This window comes from Balaenoptera acutorostrata, chromosome 5, assembly GCF_949987535.1.
Source record: "Balaenoptera acutorostrata chromosome 5, mBalAcu1.1, whole genome shotgun sequence".
Taxonomy (NCBI): Eukaryota; Metazoa; Chordata; class Mammalia; order Artiodactyla; family Balaenopteridae; genus Balaenoptera; species Balaenoptera acutorostrata.
Window position 1 is genome coordinate 113,107,521 of NC_080068.1, and position 26,729 is coordinate 113,134,249.

Here is a 26,729-nt window from a genome sequence, read left to right on the forward strand (position 1 = left end):
TACTTTTTTAGGTAAGACCTATCATTACATTTGCCCTAACTGCTTTGGCTATTGGAAAGAAGTCCAAATTATGGAAACAACTGCTTTCAGAACTGGGGACAGAGGATGCTAGAAGCTGGTTGAATTGGAAAAGAGACATGGGTGACTTTTTGTGGATGCACAGTATTTCTTAGAGACTTAGAAATAAATTAGTACAGCCCTTTCTCTCATTCTACAAATGAAGCCGCCTTGAGCCTAGAGAGGAAGAGGAACTTTCAAAGGCTGCACATGAAGTGGAAGAGCACAGAATATCTCAACTCCAGGTCAGCACTCCTACACGACCCCACACCGGTGACTGAGCTTTCGAAATAATGTGAGATGTGTCTTCCTCTTTCTCTTTCCCTTATCTATAGTATTTGTATTCCAACTACTGGGAATGGGGTGCATCAGTGGAGAAAGAGTCAGGGGAGAGAGAAATATTTTACCTTCATATGTGACTTTGCATCTTCATTTTCTTCGTATCATAAATTCAACTGGCTTCACTTCCTTCTTGAGGGTAAGCCTAGGGCTCATTTGTTGAAATTCTTAAAGTGTGATACTACCACAGATACTTGATAATATTTATTGAGCCCCTACTATATTATGTTCACTTAGATACATTATCTAGTTAATACTGCAAAGTCTATATTAATATCTTACACTGGAGCCTTAGAAACATTTAAGTAACCTGCCCAAAGGAGGAAAAGGACTTGAAGCCTTCTCTCTCAGACTGCAAGGACCACATACCACACCACCTCCCACTTTTCAGAGAAGGGTGCTTAGTAGCCCTTGATAGATTGTGATGCCAGAAGAGGCTAGATTGGAGTTGAATGCCACGTTACTGCTTATGTAAGTCTTCTTTCCCCGTACGATCTGAAGAACTGGAGGACCATTACACAAATAAGAAATATTCAGATCAGCAATCAAGTTGACCAAAATTTAAAGAAAAATAATGTAAAAAAAAAATGTCATCACCAAGTTATTGGCCAAAGCCAATCACCAATTTTGTCAATCTGAATGGATGGGAAATATTTTAGGGGTAGACTAACAAAATATTTGCTTAAACCAGCTTCTTTGTTTTTTACAAGAGAGAAATCTTTTTATTTTCTAGTTGTTATTTGCCATGTTTCTGATGGCTTAGAAATCATATTGATCCTTAACCATTACTTGAAAATGATCTTCTAAGCATCAAAAGTACTTCTTTGGAAAAAGTGAAATTGTGATGTGCAAAGAATTTTTTTTCTTAAGACAGTTTAAGGACATCGAGGTGCTTTAAAAAATTATTAATGTCATTGTAAGCTCTCTTTCTGGAAAATAAATTCTAGAGAACCAAGATACATTTCATAGCTCTAAGTATAGAATTATTACTCCATTTTCAACTTTGTTTTTGCTGTCTAAATGATCTGCTTTTTCAGTGGACTCATGTTTTTGCACCTTATTGTCCTAAAGATGATGTAACAAGTATTACAAATGTTAGATAATGGCTAGGATTAACACAAAGTTTTAGTTAAGTTCTATGGAGTAGGGAAAAAAATCTTGAACTACATTTTGCTGATACCTTCATAAAAGTATGAAATCATTTAGCTTCCCTAGGTTTTACAGAAAACACTTTAAAAATGCTATAAAGATGTATAACAAGACATAAAACTGCAAATATTAACTGTCTATTTCCTTGAAATATAATTTAAACTTGGTGACTAGGACAAGAAAATGTCACATTCCTTTCTCTTGCTAAGGAAATTGCATATTTCCTTTGCAAAAATAAAGAATATGCAGTCTTCATAAGCATATATGTGACAGTTTTAAAGTTGTTTTGTTTCAGGGTAAAGGTTTCTATGAGTTTTCATGATTGTCTCAAAGTTGGAAAAAGAAAAGAAACAAAGAAAAAGCAAAACATTAACCTTAGGCATACAAGCTTTGTTTTTCACCAAATGTTAAAAACAGCATTTATGTCATATGCATAGTTTGGCCTTTCTAAATATTATCTTGAGTTACATAATTTTCAAATTCTTCATAGAATGAATACACTTTCAAATTTTTGCTTATGTTTCCCTCCATGAGCTGCAATATTCTAAATAGAAAGTTAATCTTCTGTCTTTACCAGGATTTGTGAAGCAAATGGATATACATTTTACTAAGTGGAAAATACAGCTGTGACATGGGCATTTAACTACTGATGAGTGCCCAATATTTGATTTGTGGACCACAGGCTACCATAAGATTTGGTTGACAACACTAATTTCACTTGGGAATCGAGAAATTCTGGAAAAAGAGAGTCTCTTAATAAAACATAGGTCAAGGGACTTCCCTGGTGGTGCAGTGGTTAAGAATCCACCTGCCAATGCAGGGCACATGGGTTGGAGCCCTGGTCTAGGAAGATCCCACACGCCGCAGAGCAACAAAGCCTGTGTGCCACAACTACTGAGCCTGCGCTCTAGAGCCCGTGAGCCACAACTACTGAAGCCCACATGCCACAACTACTGAAGCCCGCACACCTAGAGCCCGTGCTCCACCACAAGAGAAGTCACCACAGTGAGAAGCCCGCGCACGGCAACGAAGAGTAGCCCCCACTCTCTGCAACTAGAGAAAGCCTGCGGGCAGCAACGAAGACCAAACACAGCCAAAAATAAATGAATAAATAAATAAAAATTTTTAAAAACCAAAAACATAGGTCAATCAAATTTCCAGAATTTCACTAAAATGAGATGAAGGAAAAGTTTAATAGTAATATCAAACATGGTCATAAGGGCTTTATGCCTAGTTCCTCATTTAAGCCTCACATTAACCTTATTAGGTAGGAATTGCTACTGTCTCCCTTTTACACATGAGGAAACTGAGGCCAGAGAATTCAAGGACTTTGCCAAAATTCACACAGTCTCTAAGTGGCAGACCCATGCTCTTAGCCACTCAGTAGGTTTTAAATTGTTATTGTTTATGTCTCATTGGAGAAGAAAATGTGGACAACATGGGAGAGGTCACAAAGAAGTCTGTAAGGGTTGGGCTCCTTATGATTTCAGAACTCAATTCAGAGTGCATGGATTTAAAGTCCTCTGGGAAGACAAGCTGATGAGTCATAGGATTTCAAAGGGCCAGTCCAAAAGCTCTGAGGGAGACAGGAGAGTCCCCTAGCTCAGCTCTTTGGCTCCTGGTAGACGGGCCCAGATAGCAGCTTTGGTAGCCACCACAATGGTTTTCCTGGTCTCTGTAGAGGTTCCAGATTGAAGAGCAAATCAGCAGTGTTGAGGAGCACAGAATATCAGATCCACCTGTGGGATACAGCTAGATGCTTTGTCCAACTGCAAGGATGTTGCAGGAATAAATGTACACAGGCACATAGATATGTCGATGTAGAGCTGTGGGTTCTTTTTTACTTAAATTTTTTCCCTTCATTATTAACAGTACAATAAAAGTGCACTCCCAGGGCTTCCCTGGTGGTGCAGTGGTTGAGAGCCTGCCTGCCAATGCAGGGGACACGGGTTCGAGCCCTGGTCTGGGAGGATCCCACATGCCGTGGAGCAACTGGGCCCATGAGCCACAACTACTGAGCCTGCGCGTCTGGAGCTGGTGCTCCGCAACAAGAGAGGCCGCGATAGTGAGAGGCCCGCGCACCGCGATGAAGAGTGGCCCCCTCTTGCTGCAACTAGAGAAAGCCCTCGCACAGAAACGAAGACCCAACACAGCCATAAATAAATAAATAAATAAATAAATAAAAATTAAAAAAGAAAAAAGTGTACTCCCAGAGCTTAGCAAGTCTAACTCCTAATTTTGCTTAACAGTAAAAAAAGCTTGCTTCTGAATTCACAAGATTCCAATAGGGTCCCTCTGTAGGAATAACTTTTGTTAATGAAAGAAATAATGCATATTAGCCTACCATAACAAGAATAAACCAGAGTGCATTTTATCACAATTAATGTTAAACACAGCATTTTTCGTACTCCAAATATATTTATGAGAAACATATAGTTGTGTCTCATACATATCAAAATAAAATGGAAAATTTTCTAAGAGTTTCTAGCTATTTAATGTACTAGTTTAAAAATTAAACTAATTTGATCATTTGCCCCATAATATTCCTATATTTCAAAAGTATATGTAATATTTTTGTGAGCACATAAACTTATTACCAACATTACTGACTAGAAAAACTTTGTGACTTTAATCCTCTCCAAATGATCAAAAGTAGTATATTCTATAGAACTCACCTTTTGCCCATTCATCCCTGGAATTCCAGGTGCTCCAACAGAACCCTAAGGAGACACATGATTGAAATAAATTGATATCATAATCACAAAATATTTCAATTCTAAATTTATATTTTATTAGTTATGTTAGCCATAACTTTACCTTGCTAAAAACATGTCTGGGAGGCTATGTTTTTCAGATCTTATCTACTGTGTTCAAATATACAATAATGTAAAGAGATTCATCAAGCTTTCCCAAAAACCATTAAGTTAAATTTAACCACGTTTGCAAATATCTACTTAATGCTAATATGATTGTAAAGAAATTCACATCATAAATTGAGATTTAGAGCTATCAGAAGGCCACATAGCTCTAAATTTGGGTGTTTTTAATAGACATGGCATGGACATATATACACTACCAAACGTAAAATAGATAGCTAGTGGGAAGCAGCCACATGGCACAGGGAGATCAGCTTGGTGCTTTGTGTCCACCTAGAGGGGTGGGATAGGGAGGGTGGGAGGGAGATGCAAGAGGGAGGAGATATGGGGATATATGTATATGTATAGCTGATTCACTTTGTTATAAAGCAGAAACTAACACACCATTGTAAAGCAATTATACTCCAATAAAGATGTTATAAATAAATAAATAAATAAATAAATAAATAAATAAATATGTAAACACACACACAAAAGAATTAAACTTGCCGGGACTTCCCTGGTGGCGCAGTGGATAAGACTCTGCGCTCCCAATGCAGGGAGCCCGGCTTCGATCCCTGGTCAGGGAACTAGATCCCATATGCATGCTGCAACTACGAGTTTGCATGCTGCAACTAAGGAGCCCGCCTGCCACAACCAAGGAGCCCTGGAGCCACAACTAAGGAGCCCACCTGCCGCAGCTAAGACCCAGCGCAACCAAATAAATAAATAAATATTTTTTAAAAAAGAATTAAATATGCTTAGTTTCATCTGGAAAAAGCCTAGCAGTAGCAGCAACTCCTGAATTTCATGAAATTAAATAACATAAAATGAAAGGTAAGTAAAATAACACCCACTTGCTCCACAGTTAGACAAATAAGGGACCCATGTTGTAAACTCAAATTTGTTGTATTTGAAAGCATTTCCCCGAGACTCTCAGGGAGTGTGTTTAAACCACGTGAGTGTGAATACATCTTCCAAAGTAGACTAGAAAGGATGTTGCAAGTGGTAAACACCAACTAGGAACAACACAACTTCTACACATAAAATATTATCTTAAGTGTGTTTGTGTGTGTGTGTGTACGTGCATGCACACTTGGAAGTGTGCACACATGCACTGGGGTGATTACAATGATTGGACATAGGTGGTTGAACTGAGAATAAGAAAGCTAATTACTACCTGAGAAAATCTGACATTTAACTGGATACAGAAACATTAACAAATGTTTTCAAATAGTGATTTCCCTTCACACACCTTCCTTTGAAGTTCTGGAGAAACCATTTTTAAATAGAAGGTGCTTATTTTTTGTTTAGCACTAGAAAACAGATTTTTCTTAGTAGCTGTATAATATTAAATTTCTTTAAGAATAATGGAAAAAATTAAAATAGTAATTATAAATCTAAAACTGCTCTAAAAAATAAAGTTTATTAAAAATATAGTCATTACATGCAAAACAAATTGAGATAGCAAGTTCCTTAGTGCTTTCTTGGTGATTATATTGAGTGGGTCATTAAAGGACTTCCCGAAGCCTGAGGCAGTAATTTCATCCTGGTCGCATGTGGATTAGGGTAGCTTTACAATTTCACACCATACTTAATAGAGACATTATTGCTAAGGACAAATTGTTCCTATACACAAGTTGTCTCACAACGCATTGGCTTTTACTTGGCTTGTGGGATTATGTTTCAACAGATGCCACACGCCCAATCTTGGGGGATAAAACATCTCTAACTTTGATGGATTCCAAAGATAAAGAATAATCACTTTTCCACCTGTTGTAATACAATTATTTTCTTTAGTTTTGTGCAGGTTAAATATCCTTTTTTGTCATCTTTATGGGGTGGGAGGTGTGATGGGGAATGGGGAATTAGTGATACTTTATTGGCAAAGCGCCATCTACCTGCTACTGATGTATTTACTACTGTAGTATTGATGTAATTTTAGAAGTGCTAGACTTTCTCCATCAGAATGTAAAGCGTTAATTCTGATGGCTCTGGATAACGTTGAAATGACAATCAGGAAGCCACTTTTCGGGTTACCTCAGCAAAGGAAGACACTAGTGGACCACTTAAATATAGCCAGCAAGCAACAAGAATATCCTTTGTTCTGGTCTGTTTACCAGTCATTTAACAATCACATATTTGTGCAAGACCATGCAATTAATTTGCAATGTCTTATGACCCTTCACATTCTAAGTTTTCTCATGATGTTTTACCAGGATTTGAATTAAAACCTCAATAACCTACAAGTTTGGCAGACAGCTTAAAAAGAGTCTGCTCTGGATTTATTGACTTTTCTATAATGGAGTCAATTAGAAATCTAATGGCTAACATTACATGACTATATTTTTAGAAAGCAGAATGCACAAACCAGACTGCTTTGGCATGACTTACAGTAGCTAATTCCATTCACTTCTCTGACTAGCCATTAGGCGATGGGAGTATAATTACCTTCACAGTATTATTTATACTCTACCTTTTGTCCTGGAGGCCCCAGAGGACCCTAAGAAAAGAAAAACAATTCAATAAACATAATATTGCAACCATTTAAACTTAAATGACTGATTAAAACTGTCTTATTCTGTAAGGTTCTATTGATATTTGTCAGGCTGAAATATGCTGATGTTTTGTACATCAAGGAAAATGAAAATTTTCGGTTGGAAGTGCACAATGGGTCTTTTCTTCTCTCTTGTTCTCTTTTGAAGAACATTAAGCATATGCAGTAGGAGTCTGATTTTTTCCTTTAAAAAAAAGGATCACAACATTGTAAATCAACTATATTTCAACTAAAACAAAACAGAAAGAATCTTTGCCATTTCAGTGCATCTGTTTCTTCAGATACCTGCAAATCTATCACATCAGTCTCATATAGAAGGCTGGAGATGTTGTTACTAGAAGCACTTAAAATGCAGCACAGTTCCCAGCACACTGACACGTTCTATACTTCTGCATCTGCAAAACTTCAGGAAGCAGATTTGCAAAGGAAATCATTGAATGGCATTACAAAGAAACATGTTTTGCTCTATTCTTCCTCTTATGAAATGCGGCCAATTGACCTGCACAAAAACTTGTTTACAAACTAGGCGATGCCAAGGTCAGTTGTGGCATGTAGTGTGCACCAGAAAAGGGAACAAAAGATGCTGTCAGCTGTTGCATAAACTATGACACTGGGGCAGGGGAGGAGAGGAGAAGAAATATAATATTTAGGAAGATGAATGGGAATATTTACATTTAAAATGGAAATGTGGCAGTTCTGAGATTTAGCAATTTTTTGACCACAAAGTCAGTGTTGGAATTCTGTTGGCTTTATTTAGAGCAAGGCAGGCTTTGGAATGGTAGAAAAGAGCACAAAGAGAGCTGTAATTCTGACTTCTGATGTCTATTTTTAAATAAAAATATTAAGCACTTTTCTTCCAATTCTTTCAAAAATACTTTTAATTTCAGTATATTTTAACAAAGTTATAGGTACTCTATCATTCCATGTAAAAAGCTCTTTATTCCATTACACTTAACTAATGGCTAGCTTATTTTTAATGTGTGACATTTCAGTTAATCAGCATCTTACATTCAGACTGTAACATAAAAAAAGGACTAGAGTGGTAATTAGAGGAAGAATTGGTCATGCATAATTTTTTAATTAAAAATACACAATGTTTAGGAACATTCAGAGAATTTGTTCCTCATAAATTATTTTGTAATCCTCACAGGAAGACTAACAATTTCCTCAAATAATCAGCTTTAGGTTACTGAGAGTGCACTGTGCAATATCACCTTTATAGATTCCTTTTTTAAAATGCCGGATGTAGTTTTATTGACTCGGTGACACTGAAGGCAAGGACATTGAATGTCAGACATATGAAAAAATTAATACTGGCCTACAAGCCTAGGAACTGCAAGAAAGTGAACTCTTTTCTTTTTTCCTTTTTATTACAAAAAATTTAAAACATAATAAAGGGTAGGGAGAGTAATATAATGTACACCCATGTATCCATCACTTATATGTAACAATTGTTAATATTTTGCCATATATATTCCTTTTCAATTTACTCAGCCTTCTTAAAGAGCTTGTTATCTCATCTATCTGTGTGGTCTGACTTTCTCTCTGCTTATCTCACTCCTTCAATTTAAAATTCTCCACGTCTTAGATTTTGCAGAGAAAACAGAGGCTCTCAGGCATAAATTCCCCCAACATCATGTCTCTCATCAACTCAAACCCATGTGGGCCTCCTTACTATATCAGAGGAGGAAGATGTTCTCCTCCCACTGGGCAAATGCATCCAGTAGACTCTGGAATCCATCCTTGCCTTCGCCCTCAGGGCTCTTTCTCAATCAATTATCCCTGCATCTGTATCAGAGCCTCCCGCTCTGCACTGGTTCCTTCCCCTTAGCACATAAACATGTGTAATCATTTCCTTACTTGGGTAAATTGTTTGGGAAGTGAATGTTAATGCTAAGTAAAGGCAGAATTTGGAAGCTGTAGTGATAGGAGATCTGAGAGTGAAGAAAAGACTTGGGTTTTATCACTGCCTATGATTCCATTTTTCCTAGTGTCTCCAGAGTATTTCACTTTTTAAAGTGTTGATGTTAGAAAGGAAATCATATAACAAAAAGTACATTAATTCAATGTTTAGACTGAGAAAGTATATGTTCAATGCAAACAGGTTTGTTTCCCGCTAAAAACTTAACTGCCGCTTGAAAAAATATTGTTCACTAAAATTGGGCATTTCATTACATTTGATATATAACCCTGGAAGGGAATATTTCAGATTAAAATAAGAGCAAATTTTAAACCAAATGTTTTAACTAGAGACGAACATATCTGGTATTTTCTAATCTGGTCTTTGCTGCATGATCACAGTAAGCCAGAGATTTAGAAAGATTACTCACAACTCTGAAATCTATGAAATTATATTAGTTGTATATTTTAACACAGTAGTTAATAAAAGTCAAAGGATGGCTATAAAAAATATATTATTTTTCTCACTGTTAGAAAACTACTGCCATTTTTGCTAAACTCCAAAAATAAAAGCAGCTTTAAAGACAATATTAATTTTGAATTGTGAATACATATCTTATAAATTTTCATAACTATGTTGCCAAGGATATATCCTCAGCTACCAAAAATGTGCATATACTCCTTTGATCTCGCTGGCAGGAAAAATGGTAACAAGCCAAAGTTAGTGTCATTGTTTTAGAGAGGAACTGGGAAAAAGCAATGTTGAATATAAGGCACAGACATACATTCGAGTAAGTACACACACACACAAATAGCTATTTTGATCAATATTTTGCTCATGTATATATTTTTTGAGCATTCTCTGATTAATAGTCCCATTATATATCTGTGACACTGTGGTCATAAATTTAAGCTTACAAATGAAAGCTTCACTGATCAAAAATTGATTTTGAAGTTAGGGTATGCTACTACCAGTTGGTTAAGATGTCTACATTTGAGTAGTTTTGTAGTTTCTAGTACAAATACAAATTTATAAAGTAATGGGTAAATGCCATAGAACCATTGACTGACTTATCTAATCTTTCTTAAACTTACTTATAGTCTCAGCCTGAATAATGACTTGGATGAAGAATGTCATATATTCATTATTCACTTGTCAAGCTAGTGTATCTGATTATTCCTAAAATTAAAACTAGTTGTTCTAGTATTCTAAGATTTCTAAAATAATTCCATTATTGTTATCCCCATGTCTTAAAAAGTTTGAATCAAATAGTCTTCCAAACCAAAGAGTCAATCTTTTTAGTCCATTTTTATCAATCAATGAATTGTTCCTTTCTTAGGTATTTTCTTGGCGGGCACTTTTATATTTGCATATACTTTGCAGATGACCAATTAAGATGAGAATAATCTGGTCTCTTTTATTTTCTGTAATCATTTCTTTGTATATGTCTCAAGATTGGAAACTGTGTAATATATAGAATCTCAACATGTTAAACTATATTTCTTTAAGTTTAACTCCAGAAGTGTTAAACTATAATTTAAACCTTAAAATGTACTCATTTCAATATAGGCTCTGGGTGATGTAGAATGTATTAACTTTTTTCATTAAAGGATTTTGCACAATGGACATAACCTTATTCAAAAGATAAGAACCAAATGAGCCACTGAAAAATTCTAAGTGTGGAGTAACGACATCACTTATCTGCAGATAAATGTTTACACCTAATTTTCATGGTCTTTCAGAAAAGACTATGGAGAGCTACGAAAACTTAAAAGTTATAAACAGGTAGGAAATTACACAGTGCACTGATTTTCTTTCCGGTTTTCCCCACCCCCGCTAGATTTCATTTTTAAAGACGATGTAGAATACTATGTAGAATATGGCAGTCAAGTAAGGTAAAGAAATACTGTAGTTCCCATTTGGTGATTGCCTTTACTCAAGGCGTGCTACTCGGGCCTGAGAGTGATAGTTTACTCTTCGGCTCTGGATCCACCAGATACTACACTTACTCAGGAACATTCTCTGGTCTGCCCTCTTCTTCAGCTGCATTGCCATGCTCTTGTTCAACCCGCTTCTCTCTCACCTAAGCTACTGTGACACCCATATTAAAAGCCACTGTGTTTTCAGTCTTCTTCAACCCTTTCTACACAGTGCTGCCCGAGGGAGCTTTCTAAAAGGCTTACAGGTTTCTACCTTGCCTCAGCTGAAAAATCCTTCCATGGCTTTCCATGGATTTTGAGAGAAAAGTTCAAGCTTTTGTAACAGTTGTAGTTTGCCACATAAGCCCTGCTTCCTCATCTCTACACCTCTGCACCTCTGGTTGTCTGTTCCTTTAATGGGCTTCTTCTCTCTGGTCCTGTCTCTTCCACTCATTCCATAATTCAGGGCTCAGTGCCTCCACCCTTGGGGCTAGGTCCCCTTCTTTTGTTTTCCAAAGCACCCCTATGACAGCACTTCTTTCCCAGAATTTACCAACTGTGTTGTGATTGTCAGGTTACTTCTTTCTTCACCCTACATGTCTTTTATCATACACAGAAGCTGGCACAGTAATTGCTCAGTGAATCCTTTTGGGTTCATTCATGAATTCATCCACTGAGCAGTTTTTTGAATGCCCATCGAGTGTGAGGCAATGTTCTAGGCACTGGGGATACAGTAGTGAACAAAATTAATAAAAATGCATGCCCTCTTGGACTGCGTAGTCTAGTGAATGGAGAAAGACAGTAAAAAAATAAACAAGTAAAATATAAAGTTGTGTCGGGGGTAAGTGTTAAAGCAAATAGGGGGGTAGGGATTGGGAGAAGTGGATGTGGTGGTATTTTAAATTGGGGGACCAATGAAGGCCTAGGATAAAGTGACTCTTGGATAGAGCCCTGAAAGAGGTCAGGCAAGACAGTCATGCATGTAGAAGGGGGAAGAATGTTCCAGGCATGGGAATAGCAAGTACAAGGCCAAAAGGTGGGCATATGTTCAGTGTGTTCAAAGAACACTGAGGAGGCAATAGGTAAGTAGTAGAAGATGGGGCTCTGGAGAGGGTAGGGAGATCACATGTGTATGGCCTTGTAGGTGCTTGTAAGCACAATGGTGCTTACTTTGAGTTGATAAAAATTGTAAGAATGAATGATGAACACATAGAGTAAACCAAGTTTTCCCTTATACCTTAGACAATAGTATCTCAAGATAAGAATGACAAGATTTTTCACTCACGTTCACCCAAGTCATTCTAATGCTACTGGCCTATTCTTTTTTTTTTTAATTTTTCATTTTTAAAAATTTTTGGCTATGTTGGGTCTTTGTTGCTGTGTGTGGGCTTTCTCTAGTTGAGGCGAGCGGGGGCTCCTCTTCGTTGTGGTGTGCGGGCTTCTCATTGCCGTGGCTTCTCTTGTTGCGGAGCGCCGGCTCTAGGCGCGTGGGCTTCAGTAGTTATGGCACGTGGGCTTCAGTAGTTGTGGCACGTGGGCTTGGTTGCTCCACAGCATGTGGGATCTTCCAGACCAGGGATCGAACCTGTGTCCCCTTCATTGGCAGGTGGATTCTTAACCACTGAGCCACCAGGGAAGTCCCTGGCCTATTCTTATAGCCTCTAGATTACCTCTAAGTGCAAGAGTGAGTGGAGGAATTCAATTCATGGTTTCCATATTAAAACCTCAAAGCAAAAATCATCTTGATTACATGGTCTCATTGACACGGAGAGTGTCATGGATGTGGATGTAGGTCTAAGGTCTCTAATGCATATCAAAAGCCATCATGCAAACAGTAAGTAAAATTATCAACTCATGTTAATCTTCAAAGCAGGCAGTTAAGAAATGGACGTTTCTATAACCATTATGCATTGGCTGCACTTTCCAGCTTGTAAAAATAACATTTTTTAATTAAAAAGTCTTTTGTTTGATAGATCATGGAATGGAAAAAAAAATTACTGAATTTTTCTGACTACTGATGTTAGCACAAATTTGATTGAGGTATTAATTACTTAAACAGAATGCAGAGTTTCTAAATGATGTGCTCTAGGATGCCTCTTGGGAGGTGTTTTAAGGCAAGTTCTGGTTGCCTGCTATTAGGAAATGATGTTCTGTGCGAGCAGGGGGCGGACATAGTTCCTGTTCTGTCCCTGATGGCTAACAGTAAAATTCAAAGCTCTAAAAGCTGCTGGTCATTTCTGGATACAAGAATATACAACCAGCTTCTGTAATAAAAAACGCAGGGAACAAAAAAGAGGTGGTCCATCTGTGAAGGGGAGAATAAAAGCCCCAATCTATTAAGCCATTTAAAATTATTTCCTTTTTGAGTTAAGAATTTTTCCAAGATTTAATAAAAGTTAGGTAAAATGAAGAAAATACTTTTTAAAGTCTGTTTCCATGGGGAAAAATGATAACACGTATAATCTAACTTATTGGAGTCATAAAATGTTAGTATCAGACTTTCTCAAGGGTTTGGTGCAACAGACTTTAATCATAACCTTTTGAAAGCTATTAACCTGGTCACAAGATCAGAAAATACAACTTGGTTTATAAAGGGTAAGAGGAAATTTGAAATAAATAATGGAAATTTGTCTTACTTAAGAAGGGTTCATTTAAGATGTACTTATATAAAATTCCATGTTCTCCTTGGATGTTTGATGAGGGAGGGTCAAGAAACATAAACTCTAGCCACTATTATACGTGAGTCTGGAGTATAATTCAAATGATGTTTTATAAGACTCAGATTCCACAGCTTAAGTGTGTGGAAATGCCAAACGAGAAACTTTTGGGAAATGTTTAGAATGTAAGAGAGTGTGCTGATATGTTTTCAGTGTAAAAGCCAATGATTTAGCTGAACTGGGTACGAAGGAACACAGCATAAACAAGAAAAGAGCAGGACAGAGCTGAGATGGGAGAGCCTCATCTCTTGTTTCAAGTCCTCCATGGACTCTGTCTTCAGTCACATTGAATCATCTTTCCCAAGCAGTTTCCCATTAGCCTTCATGTAAAGGTCTTAATCATTCTTCGAGGCTCAGCAGCCATAACTCACTTCCTTTGTGAACCTTCTCCAGTGCACCCAGACAGAGCTTGTTTTTGTCCTCTGTGTTTCTCTAGCACATTTTAACTGGCTGTATTTTAATATATTTACATATTTATCAAATCTACTTGACTAGGCAGCAAATTCTTCAGGCCATATATTTTACATCCTCAGCACCTACATAGCAGTGCCTAGGAAATAAATCATTATTGACTACATTGAAACAATGAATTAATGAATATGAAAATTATTAAATTCCATTTACCGAATTTCCTCCATTGTTTTGCAACTCTAGCTATCTTACTTCTAACCACTGGAAAGAGTTCTCAGTTTCTTGTTTTTTGTTTTTTTTTAAGATGGCCATCTAAAACTTTTAATCAAATTGAAAAAGATATAAAGCAAAACTTTTCTAGTATACATAAATAATGATATTTTGAAATAAAATGGTTACATCACAGTAGTACCTAATGGAATCAAAATAGTAGGGTGAATCATCCAACATCATCTATTTAGAAGATACATAGACAAGCTCTTCTTATGGGAAGTTAGACATCATTCTATTTTTCTCCTTAAAGTTCTCAGATTCGAGGCAGTTGTTTCTGTTTAAGTATCTGGGATTTTTTTCTGTTTCAACAATATAATTCCATAATTTCTATTACTTGAAGAAGTTCCTCTGAAACAGGTCTCCTTCAAAGCCTATCAATACGATGACATGTTATTATATTAATTCATGAATATTTGATGAAAAAAGTTTTAAATGCAGTAATTAATTTTTTAAAAGAATAAATTCTTTTTGACCTCTCTACCTCATGTGCTGACTTTTTGGGGAAAATATTAAACCTGGATGATTCATTTGTTGGTGTTTCCCAAAATCATGAAGCTCTGACCTCTCTATGGGAGGTCTCTTAACGCTCAGGAAATTAAAGAAACCATACATTCTTCTCACCACTTGACGAAACCAGGACCCAAGACTAAATATTGGACATTAACTACTGCCAGCAGATGAAAGACAGATCTAGGTATTAGAGAATCTATGCTCTGATTAGGTCCCCAAACAGAGATTCTATCGCCTCTTACTAAATATCCAAGGCTCAAATCAGCTCATTCCATCCCTTCTAAATATTTAATAAATTGTCTCTCATTGCTGCATCCAAAATGGAAATGACCCGTAAAGAAAGGAAAATTAACAGGCTTCCTCTGCCCTCTGTGATTAAGCATACTTCCCTGGTGTACCATGAAGGAAACAAATTTATGGTTCATGAAGGCCTATAACCCTATACTATGCTCAGTAAAAAATATTTCTATTGAGTAAAGTGCAAGTGCTTTTCCTATTTTAAATCAACAATGCTAAGAAACACTAACTGCTAAAATTTAAATATCCTACTACCAGCAGAAGGAAGACTTAAATTTAGAACTCTAATATGTACTCATCTACTGTCCAGATCTGTTTTCTATCTAGACCAGTCTTACCCAACAGAACTTTCTGGAATAGTGGAAATAGTCTCTATTGCTCAATCCAGTAGGTAGCCAGTAACCACATGTGGCTACTGAGCACTTGAAATGTGGCTAGTGCCACTTTTAGAAACGGGATTTTAAATTTTATTTAATTTCAGTTTAAATGGCCACATGTGGCTAGTGGCTACTATATTGGAAAGTGTAGATCTAGCAGATCTACACTGGAAAATGCGTAAGATGACAATCAGGTGAACTGGATTCTACCCTAGCTCTGCCACAGACTACTCTATGAGCTTGGTCAAGTTATTTATTCACTCTGATGCTGTTTCTTCATCTGTGAAGCGATTAACTAGATGATTCCTAAGATTTCTTCTAGATCATTTACACTCTAGTTAAAAAACAGTCACAGAGTGTGACTAAAAATCGCTACAGTTACTTTTCCTCATGAAAATCAGTCCTTTAGTTACACCATGCATATTCATGAACACGCATATACTTCAAATTATCTATAAGACGTGAATGAATATATGAAGATGCAGAAGAAAAAGTAGTTTTCTGTTGGATTTATCCTGCTTAATCCTACTCCTGGCATGCGATGATATTGGATGAGAGAAAAATATAAACAGGATTTCCTTGCATTAGTACCTGATTGATCGATTCATTGATTCATATTATTCAGTCATTTAGTTTATTGAATACACTAAGCACCAGACACAATTATTTTGTGATGTGATAAATGCTGTGGAGGAGGGGAGAAGGCAGCTTCTAACTTAGCTTGGGGGAGTGTGAATGTCTGTGAATGAGGAAGTGTGTGTGAAGTTTTCTCGAAGGAGGTGACCAAAGCAGAAGTCTATTTTTTTATAGAGTCCATTCAGACACATGGCCCCAGTACTGCCCTTAGCCCTGGGCAAGAGGGCTCCTGCGTTAGGGTCCACACTTTAGAGATCTCTTCCCTGGCTGCACACCTCCTCCTGTGGTAGCCCACCCCCTGACCTTAGACTGTACTTTGGGTTCCTGGGACCTTGGAATTCTCTGCCCCAATGACTGGAGCTCCCTTCAAGGACTGTGAATTGTCTCTTTCCCAGGTCTGTTCTTCTGCAGGTGAACCACACCACTGGTGTGCCCTACAATAAACTGGAGGATGGGGCAAAGAGGTGGGTATTTTGAGGCACGTGGATGGAGTTTGATCCTGTGAGCATCCCAAATGTCTACATATGAGAGCTTCAGTCTCATAGAGATGCGGATATTAGGTACGCGTGGGAGAGCGGGGGAGCAGGCCTTGGCCCATTTGGAAAACCAAGTATTACAGGCTCTGGTGGGTTGGAAGGACTCTGTCGGTGTGGCATTTACATGTACTTCATGGACAAACAGATTAAGTGAGAATAATAAAGCATTAGAACAGTTGCTAAGGCACCCCGGCAGGTAGTTTGGTGTGCACAACTGAAGTAATGCAGTTTTACCAAAAAAGATTTCATTGTTAATATCTAGTCTAATAACTAAATATCCTAAGATGATTTTGGTCATTTGTGATTTGAAGGTTTGTTTGCCTCAGCAGATTAAAATCATGAAGAGAAGCCTGCTGCTGTGTCCGATGTCTGCCATCCTGCTGGTCAATATGGTTGAGACAGCAAAGTACAATTTAGTAAAATGATAAGTTTTATCAAATCTGTGGGATAGCAGTGCATTATAACTAAATATGTTTAAAGTAAATCTTCACATATTGGTTAATTCAATTGTATTTTAAATGAAGCAGAAGCAATGATCTATGCTTATGTTATTAGCGACCATAAAATACATTATATTCACTTGACACAAACGTATTAAATGTGTTTGCAGGCAAAATCAAAATAAACTAAAAAGTATCTATAACTTCTTTGGATACAATCCAAATTTCACTTTAAGGAACAATAACAGAAAAACTTTTCTGAGTTTTGAACTCTCAGACACCACCAGGGCCCAACAAATGACATTTTAAGTACTCTTATAATTCTGAAAGAGATGAATGGATACGCTATGGAGTTTGCATATATTTGGGGGGCAGGAGAGGAAGGAAGAGTTTCAGTGTAGGGAAAGTGATATGGTCTATGAAACCTTGGTTATAGACACTTTGGACAAAAAAATAATTTCCAGGAAACAGGGAGTAGTTGGCACATTGAATATACATCATTTGTCTTTTATGTTTTTGAGAACTACTATATTTGTCAAAGAAAGAAACAGTAAGAATATCAAAAGGAAAGACACCTTCAAAAATACTATTCTAACAACTATTTAAACTCCTGAAGAACTGAAAAATAAAGACCATTTGTGCCGGGGTTCAGAACTTTAGCATTTCCAGCTGTCGTCAGTTCTTGGTTTGATTCTTGAGTCTAATTTTATAAGCCAGAGCGATTCTCTCCTTATTTAGATGGAGTCCGGTTTGTTTTAGCTCAAGATTCTGCCTTTTAAAATCTCCTCTAGAACTCCTAGCAAAACCTGAAGGTCTTGTTTATGGAATAGGTGCACAGCAGGGTTAAATAAATGTGGAACTGCTTGAGAGGCAGGACTTCTTTTTTATTCTATTAGAGATGCTAATCTTCATCTAATCATGCTAGTCATCTAATCTTCATGCTAATCATCTGAATAATCTTCAGATGATTATTTTTGCGATATGAAATATATAGCATGGATTATGAAAACTAATTTCCCACCTGACACACTCATAAACAGTTTTGAAAGAGCCAATTTTAGATAATTCCTAGTTTTTTCATTTCATCATTAGAGACATTTTACATTTTAAAAAATTCTCTAATGCCTCTCAAGATCCTCACGTAAGCAAACACTCCTCCATGGCGCAAACCAACAGAGGTAGTGGGTTTTGCATACTGTGGAAAAGATGAGAGCAGTGGTATATATTATCTTCCCTTGTCTGAACTGGTGGATGAGAAGGGGTGTGTTATGAAAAGGTGATGAGGTAAGAAGATGTGATATATAGGAGAAGGCCAAACACAATGATGGCAACAAACAGGACAAAAGGAATAAGTTGCATTATCAATCGCAGTATTTGACACACTCTAATTTAATTGACAGCTATAATCACACTGTCGTTAGCCCTTATGTCTCATAGAGTGGTCTTTCTGTATGCCACGTTATGTCATCTGACATTTTTGTGTTAACAGCAATACTTCTCATTTACAGAAGTCTGTGTTCCATAAAGCATTTTCATATTTTTATTATTTCACTTGCTTCTCACCATATTCCAGTGATATAGGTGGAATAGGAATTATTGCCTACATTTTATAGATCAGTAAAAAGGATCACAGACGATAGTCATACACTCCTAAGTTGTTCTGAGGCCAGAATTACTGGTAATATGTACTTTTCTTTCTACCAGACTTCGAGTCAAAACACACCCACCCACATACGCACACATACATATAATGTTTGAAAGGAAAAAGAAAATTTCTAAGGAAATTTTTCTCTGTGTGAAAGCTGCTATTATATTTCCAGCATCTTCTGTCTTTGAGATGGGTTAAAATACACAGGTGCTATTTAAGTTAGTAAACATAGTGATTTTTTTTAAATGATACTTTTAAAAATAATAGAAATATTTCACTTTAGGCAAATATATAAAAATTCAGTTTGCTGGGAAGAGGAATTAGGGGATTATATTGCTTTATGAAAAGACTCTGAATATTGCTTTAAATAGCAAAATTTCCCAGCACATTTAAGCTATGTTGATTTATGAAAATCTGATTCATATAGAACTTTACAGGAATACATCTGTTATATAAATCCATGCTCACCTGTAATTTACTGTAGAGGGAACAACTGAGTGATAATAACATACTCATACAATTCTTCATTATATATTTTAAAGTGCTTTCTCCTAATTTATTGCACTTGTCTTTGGCAACCTTATAGGGGAGGCAGAGAGGGTACGATTTTCCTTTCTTTACAGATGAAAACTTGAGAGGTTAAGTGACTTGCCCAAGGTCAGACAGACAGACCATTCATTTACTGTTATTTGAGTGATGTAGTTTTAACAGGGTAGTCATGGAAGTAAGGTTCTTCCTCTTAATTTTTTTTTTTAACCAGCTGTGAAGGCTATTAAAACAGAGGTGGATGATCTCACGAATATACTGTTGGATGAAAGAAGCCAGACACAAAAGTTACATATTGTATGATTCTATTAATATGAAATTCAAACACAGGCAAAATTAATCTGTGTTGGCAGAAGAGGGAGACGGTGATGGCGGGGTGGGTAAAGGGGGTTTCTAGGATATGATAACCTTCTATTTCTTGATCTGGTTTGTGGTTACACAGCTATGTTCACTGTGAAAATTCACTGAGATATATACTTATTTGTCTATTTATTAAATATATATTATACAAGTTTTCTTTTAAAAAAGATTTTTACATCTTTAAGAACAGTACAATGCTGTACTTTAGAAGATCACTACATTAGACATATCCTTTGAACATTTACGATTTCAACTGAGTTTCTCAGCTTCATTTTTTGAAATGAGAATATGAACTATATCTGAAGAGTTTAAAGAGAGAAGAAAGGTTTAGAGAAAAATACCCAGGAAAACTTTTCTTATCTGAAAAGTTGCTATATGAAATGGGAAATCAGAGCAAACTAAGACAATGACGTAATTCATTTAGGACTAGGCGGAACATTTATATTTAATGACATTAAGCTAGGAATGGTAGGGAAATGGGACTAATTTGTTATTCACATGGTGTATTCTAGAGCATCTATATGAATTTAAGGAAGATAAGATTATAATTTTTTAAACATCCATTTTTATTTTAGAACTTTGTATATTACGGTGCTGCACTGGGCATCAGGGCAGAAAGCCAGTGGCAATGATAAAAATCACAGGCTCTGCACACCTGGGGACAAACAAGGGCTCCTAAGAATCCTAAGTAGCCTTGGACGTAAGAGTGTATGGCAGGAATATGTTTTGACCGTTATCCATGATAGAAATTACAGGTGCATTCAACTGCATAAAGCAATTTCAAAATTTATATGGTAGTTTTCCAAAAATTCTTCACCCCCTCTGATCCTATAACCTGGAGAGCTAATGCTGCCCTTGTATGCAAAGTTACCACGGATGACAGATGTTTTATTTAATTTTCACATATGGTCTTTTGTTGCTGTTGTTTTTCTTTCGTTTTATTCTTTTTAAAAAGAATCCATTATAGTACTCCCAGACTGACTGTCTGTATCAAATATCTATCTTGATACTGTAGGTCAGAAACAAGAGAATTTCCAGGCAGTGGGTCAGGTGTGGTCCCAGGATGCTTCCATTTCACCAGTGATGTTTTGAAGGCAGCTACATGACAACTAGGACTACAGCTTGCTGAGTGTCTCCCCAGGAGGGCTGTTGAAGGCATCCTGTGCAGGGAGAAGCCTTTGACCTTTAGCCCATGCACACATTTGTTTTAATTCTTGACCAACTAGCGTGTTCCTGTGCATTCGTTTCACTAGGACCTAGCTTCTATTTTTTTAAAATACATTTTATATCCTGAGCACCTGCAGGCTGCGTGCCACACATCGTGTGAAATGGACATGATCAAGCTGACCGTCATCACTGCATCCAGGGCAAGCGTGAGCCATAGCTGTCCACTGGAATTTGAGTTATTAGAGCGTCATCCTGTGTTCCTCAATATTGTTCGTGTCACAAAGCAGGTCAGAAAGGTAGCTCCAGAGACAGGGAGGAAGTGACAGGGAGAGGTAGGTTGAAGGAATTCTACTCTTTGGGGCTCAGCAAGCTGCCCTAACTTCTCTTTCACTGGCAAAGCATAAACAAACTTGAGGAGCTGGGATCTGCGTGTTTACGGGCAAGTCCAAGAGGAATCATTTCATGATCTTTTTTAATGACAGAGATCAGGAAGGCACAACTGTTTCTCTCTGGGTGGAAGGACAAATGATATTCAAACCATAACTGCTGACATTTTAACCATTAACTTACCGTTTTATTATCAGTTTCAGGGGTCAAGAAGGCACAACTGTTCTCTCCCTTCAGCAAAAGAAAAACCTCTTGAATCACTGTCGAAGGTTTGCTCTACTAGTTCACAGGTAGTGACACCTGGTTCCTTTGAAATCTCATTTCTTTTTAAGCTAATAGGCATATCCCTGAATTTAATCTCTTATGACAGAGTCTCCCTCAGCATCCTCTGTCACTTGCTTCACCTGGAATCTCCCTCTTTTTTCCTCCTGTACCAGTTCTGCAGATGTGTGGTCATGTGATCCTTAGCATGTGATGGACAGGCCCTATCACTTCTTTTTTGCTTGTTTGTTTTAAAGGAATACATTTTTTTTTTTTTACCATTAAAAAAAATTGAAGTATAGTTCATTTACAACGTTGTGTTAGCTTCAGGGGTACAGCACAGTGATTCAGTTATCCCTATCACTTTTTAACTTTTACTAATCCTCACTCTTTGTTACAGATCACACAATAGGCACATTTGTTACACATAGTCTTGACCACAGTTTTGAGTAACTTGTCTTTTCATTCTTTTCAGTATAGAAAAAGATAAATTCAGATACTTGCCATCAAGCCTTGTTCTCCTGGTTTCCCTGATTCACCCTTAAAAAAGAATAATGATAATTTTATTAATGCTGTAAACAGTAAAAACCAATTTCAATCTTTTTTTTTTCTTTTTCACAGTATCCACTAGGGATCTTGAATGTCAAATATATACTTTTTAGGCTAAAGAAAGGAATGCAAACACAGTGTAATTTAAAGATCGCTGATGTTCTTTCTTCAAATGCATTTTATAAACATTTTAGGATTTAATACAACGAATCTATATTACAGCAGAGATTTAAGGATTATGCCAAGAAGGTATTCTAAATAAAACGAGAAGGAGTGATTATACCGTAAAACAGCTACGGGTTCTCTATCTTTTGGTGTTCCATCCCGAGAAGGGTTCTCTATCTTTTGGAGTTTCGGCCCGAGAAAAGGTGAGACATTAGAAGACACTTTTAGGATGAAACCACTACCTCTGATGGTCCAGTGAAAGCAGTCCTAACAACCAGCATATTACGCTGAAAGTCAATTCCTTATTTCATATGACAAATTTATAGCAGCTTTTGGCGAGGGGCATGAGGCTTATAAGAAGGTTGTCCCAGAAAAGTTTTAAAGTACCCTATAGTCTTAAAAAAAGAGTCACTCAAAAATTACTTAAATATATGCATATAAAAATGAAATCTACCAAAACATTAATGACTATGGCCGATTTGTTTTTTCTTTTTTGGTTGCCTTTATTTTCAAATTTTTCTACTTTGTGGATAAATATTTTATTATTACTTTTGTACTACAAAAACACTGATGAAAATAATTTTAAGTTAAAGCAATACATTAAATAAATAATTTAATTCAGCAATAAACCTGAATTTCAGGTCCTAAAGTCATAAGTGTACAAATTTTTGACCTTTTCCATGTATTTCTTTAAATTGCTGAGTTGCCTCTACCCAACCAAACCATTTATCTAGTGTCCTGTGCTACTTCTCTATTATTGACACTTGGCCAATCTTAGTAGCTAAGTACTAAGTCAATTAGTACTTAGATCTAAGTGTTGAGATCGCTGTTAAGTCATTTCTATTAATAAGCTTCACATACAAAGGACAAATGATATTCAAACCATAACCACTGATGTTTTAACCATGAATTTTACTATTTTATTAGTGATGGGGGGGGTCAAGTTACTTGCAAGGGATAAATATTAGGAAGATTTACCTCTTTTACTTTCCATAAATTGCATAGGACTTTATTGTCTCTATTTTGATCCTTTGTAAAATGTTATCAATCTCCCACCTAGTTTTTCAAGCTAGTCTTCCGTTTAAACCAAAGGCATTGAGGTACTCTATGGCAGTCAGGATACAAGTGAGATCAGGCGTCTCCACTCGCAGACTTCTTGAGGCTTACCTGAAGACCAGGTCAGTTGCTGTCTCCAGGCGTCTCCCTGTGGTTTGCGTGGGTGCCCCGTGGGTTGAGTGGTAAGGCAGATTCCGGCTGGCAGTGCCCTCTCTGCTCGGGGACTTTCCTATCATCCCACTTCCTTCAACCCACTCCGCTCGCTTGACCTCTGCCACCCCCGTCCCCAACTCCAACCCAATTCTCAGCGCTTTAAAGGAAACAAAACCTGTGAGAACAACTGATCCAAAAAGCAACTCACAGGCACTCCTGGCATTCCGCGGGGGCCATCTTTCCCTGTGTCCCCAGGAGGCCCTCGTGGGCCTGGAGGTCCTGGAGGGCCTGGGGGCCCAGCCTGTCCTTGGTCACCCTACAATGGAGAAGGGGACAGACCAACAGTAACCGTGAAAGATAAAGACCCAAGTCTTCTTTTCAACACTTTAAATTTGTATTATCTAATTCACATTTATACTGTGAAAAGACCCAGAACAACCAGAAATGGTAAAGCCTGTAGGCAATTTGCCTGCCAGTAGGAAGCAAATAAATATTCATGCTGGGTGAGCTGAGTAGACGCTGTTGAAATCAAAGCAGCTCAGAAACCAGCACTCTCAGCTCTTGGAAATAGTGTATATGTTATCATTATACTCAGAGCTGGTAGAAAACGTTTGCATAACTTTATCCATGACAATGCTGCATCAGTTATATCCACCTTGCTTAATAAAATGGCTGCATTTATAGTTGGACAAATATTTACTTTTTCATAACCTATAAAATTAAACATACAAGGCTCTTGTCATGCTGTGTAATAATTTATAAATTACCAAAGCTAGAGAGCTTAGAAACTGGATCTATCACTGGATGTAATTTTTAAGCTCTCTCTTTTTTTTAATTTAAGAAGAAATTAGATTGGCTTTCTATGCCTTTTGGTTTTGGCATTTTCATATACATTTCAAACAAATGCAGCTCACCAAACATAATTTTGCTCTAGGATATTTTAAAATAAATACCCACCACCCACACTCTGCCTATGAGAGATAAATGGTAAAGCAACAGTATACAGAGTAAAAATCGAATGTAAAGGAGAAATCAGACTTGAGCAAGAATAAGCACTACCTTAATCAGGCGGCGTTTAATGAGCTGCTGATCAGCAGAGAGAAACCCATGATTGATTTTAGGAAACACCATCTGATCAGTCAGGTGAGGTCAAAGGTTGGAGTTCAGAGATGAGAGAGTTGAAGAATAGGCATCAGAAGGCCCCAAGAAAGAAATAAAGATACACACATTAGACTTATAATAACTGTCAAACAAAACAGAACTGGCACTTGTGTCTGACATCGGACCCTCTGGCTCTTCTTGGAAGAAACAGAACCCTGAAACGGGATGGTGAAACCAGATTTTTAGTTAGAAATGAATCCTTTTTTTGCGGTGGGTGTTGGGGCTTTTTAAACGTTGTGTATTAAAGAAGCAGGTAACCTGGAGCCACCTGCATCCTGCACCCTGACCAGAAAGTCCAGAGACGAAGTGCCAGTTCCATTTCTGTCAGACTCCTCAACCGGCATAATGCGGCACGAACTCGACTGTCATTTTATGGATGCCCGAAGTCCAGGGTATTCGGGATTGTTTAATCCACTGAAAACCATCACAGAGCATTGCGATGCATGCCAATCCAACCACCGAGGCGTGGCACAGCCTTAGAGAGCTTGCCTGCCTTTCTTCGACTTCAACATGCTCTTCTCTTATAGGCTCAAGATTCTCCTTCTTAATGTACGTTTGACCTCACTGACGGAGGTGAGGTCCCAAGTGCCCGATAACCTGCTGTGTGTGATGAAAGGAGGCAGCTGGACTCGGAAAGCCAGTCGAGCCGTTCTTGCTCACTCTTATGCTGATTGTGGGCTCTGACCGAGCAGGCAGGGGTACCAACCACGAACCTTGACGGTGAGGATCTGATTACTGTGCAGAGCGGCAACTGTGGAGAAGCCTGGCAGACCCTATGGACGGGGCACAGCACCAAAACAACACGACACAAAACGTCACACAGACATTCCACTGGTGGACAAACACCGCAGCATGTACCTCATGCCACCCCGTCCTGGCTCTAAGTCTTGCCTCGTTTGACACAGTAAACAAAATCAGACACGTGAGGCCCCCAAGCCAACCATTTCTTAAAGGGAATGGTCAGCTTGAGAACTCAGGTACATTGGGATCTGTGTACATACACTTAAGATTTCTGGACTCTTAACGTACAAAATGTTAGTACAGAATGGAGATAACTACAGACTCTGTTATGAACACAACACTGTAATTTCCCTCTACTGATATTCTGTTTACAACTCAGGACACACAATACATGTATCAAATCTTTTTTGGACAACAGTGAACAGAATTTTGCAGTCAGATCAGATGTAGTCCTCAGAATAAATGCAGTATGCTTCACAAAATACAGTCTTACCACCCACATATCAAAATTTCTGTCTCCAATCATATGATGATTCTCAGGTCTTTCCTGTTTCAGGAATTCCTGCAGAGGTGGTGGATGGAAATCTGTCTCTTATAACATGTGTATTTCATGTCAGGGGGATTTATGGTCACACTCTGCAGTAATCACTTCTGTCACGTAACTTTTGCAAAAGAACTTGACAGTTCACACACCCCCTTGAAGCAGAAAAGTGGTTTTGAATTCCTTAACCAAGGAAAATGGGGAAAGGATGTTTTAAAAGCCTGTACTTTACTAGCTTGTACTAACTTGTGTTCACAGGCGTTATCAATTGGGTAGGTCTGAGAGAGAAATTTTGCCTGTGTTCTTTTTCCAACAACATGTGATATCAGAGCCTTGTATTCCAATTTTTTTCCCATGCAGAATACTTTTACCATACAAAAAATTAAGCAACAATCATGGTAATATATGGCCTCGAGTGTCTGCAGGATTCCTTCCTATGTTTTCTCCTCCCCACTGCCTTTCCCCTCTTCCCACCCAAAACTACTTCGAGGATATTTCTAGAAAAAGCCAGAAATTTTCTAGTTTTTAAATTTTATTAGTTTTGGTATATTTTCTCCCTTATTTCCTCCGTATTAGGGATATATTTTTCTTAAGAGAGACAATAAAATTATGTTTGTAGTCTGAGACATCTCTTCAGCCCTAATGCCCCTGATTCTTTTTCTTTAGAGCTGGGACTTCTCAGGAAGCAAAGCCAAGGAAATCTTATCACTTTTGCCAAATCCTATCTGATAAGGTTATTAAGTGGCTGGGTAGTTTCGAGGTGACCTGTATCCTCTTTTTCTTCTCCTCAAGTAAAAGTCCTTTAAGCAGAGACTCTCCACCAATTCAGAAATGCTACAAGTTGGAAAACAGATGTGTACAATTTGCTTTTGTTTTACTATGGAATATGAGTTTAAAATGTTATTAGATGGTAATGTGCCAGCATCTTTCCATCTGTGACTCATTAGCCCTATATTACACAGTCAGAATTTTATATATAAACCTCACATTTATGTAACAAAGAACAAAAACAGATACAAAT

The 26,729-nt window shown here is 37.5% G+C and overlaps 1 protein-coding gene across 1 annotated transcript in view; it reads right to left on the minus strand.

The window, feature by feature from the left end:
* Positions 1-26,729, minus strand: part of COL25A1 (collagen type XXV alpha 1 chain) — a 481,522-nt gene that overhangs the window by 102,836 nt on the left and 351,957 nt on the right. Inside the window, exons 8-12 of the mRNA XM_007191014.3 lie at positions 24,325-24,396; positions 23,474-23,581; positions 21,847-21,882; positions 6,877-6,903; positions 4,221-4,265 (exon numbers count right to left, since the gene is read on the minus strand). Coding sequence (XP_007191076.1) covers positions 4,221-4,265; positions 6,877-6,903; positions 21,847-21,882; positions 23,474-23,581; positions 24,325-24,396 — 288 coding nt within the window. The remainder of the gene's footprint in view (positions 1-4,220; positions 4,266-6,876; positions 6,904-21,846; positions 21,883-23,473; positions 23,582-24,324; positions 24,397-26,729) is intronic.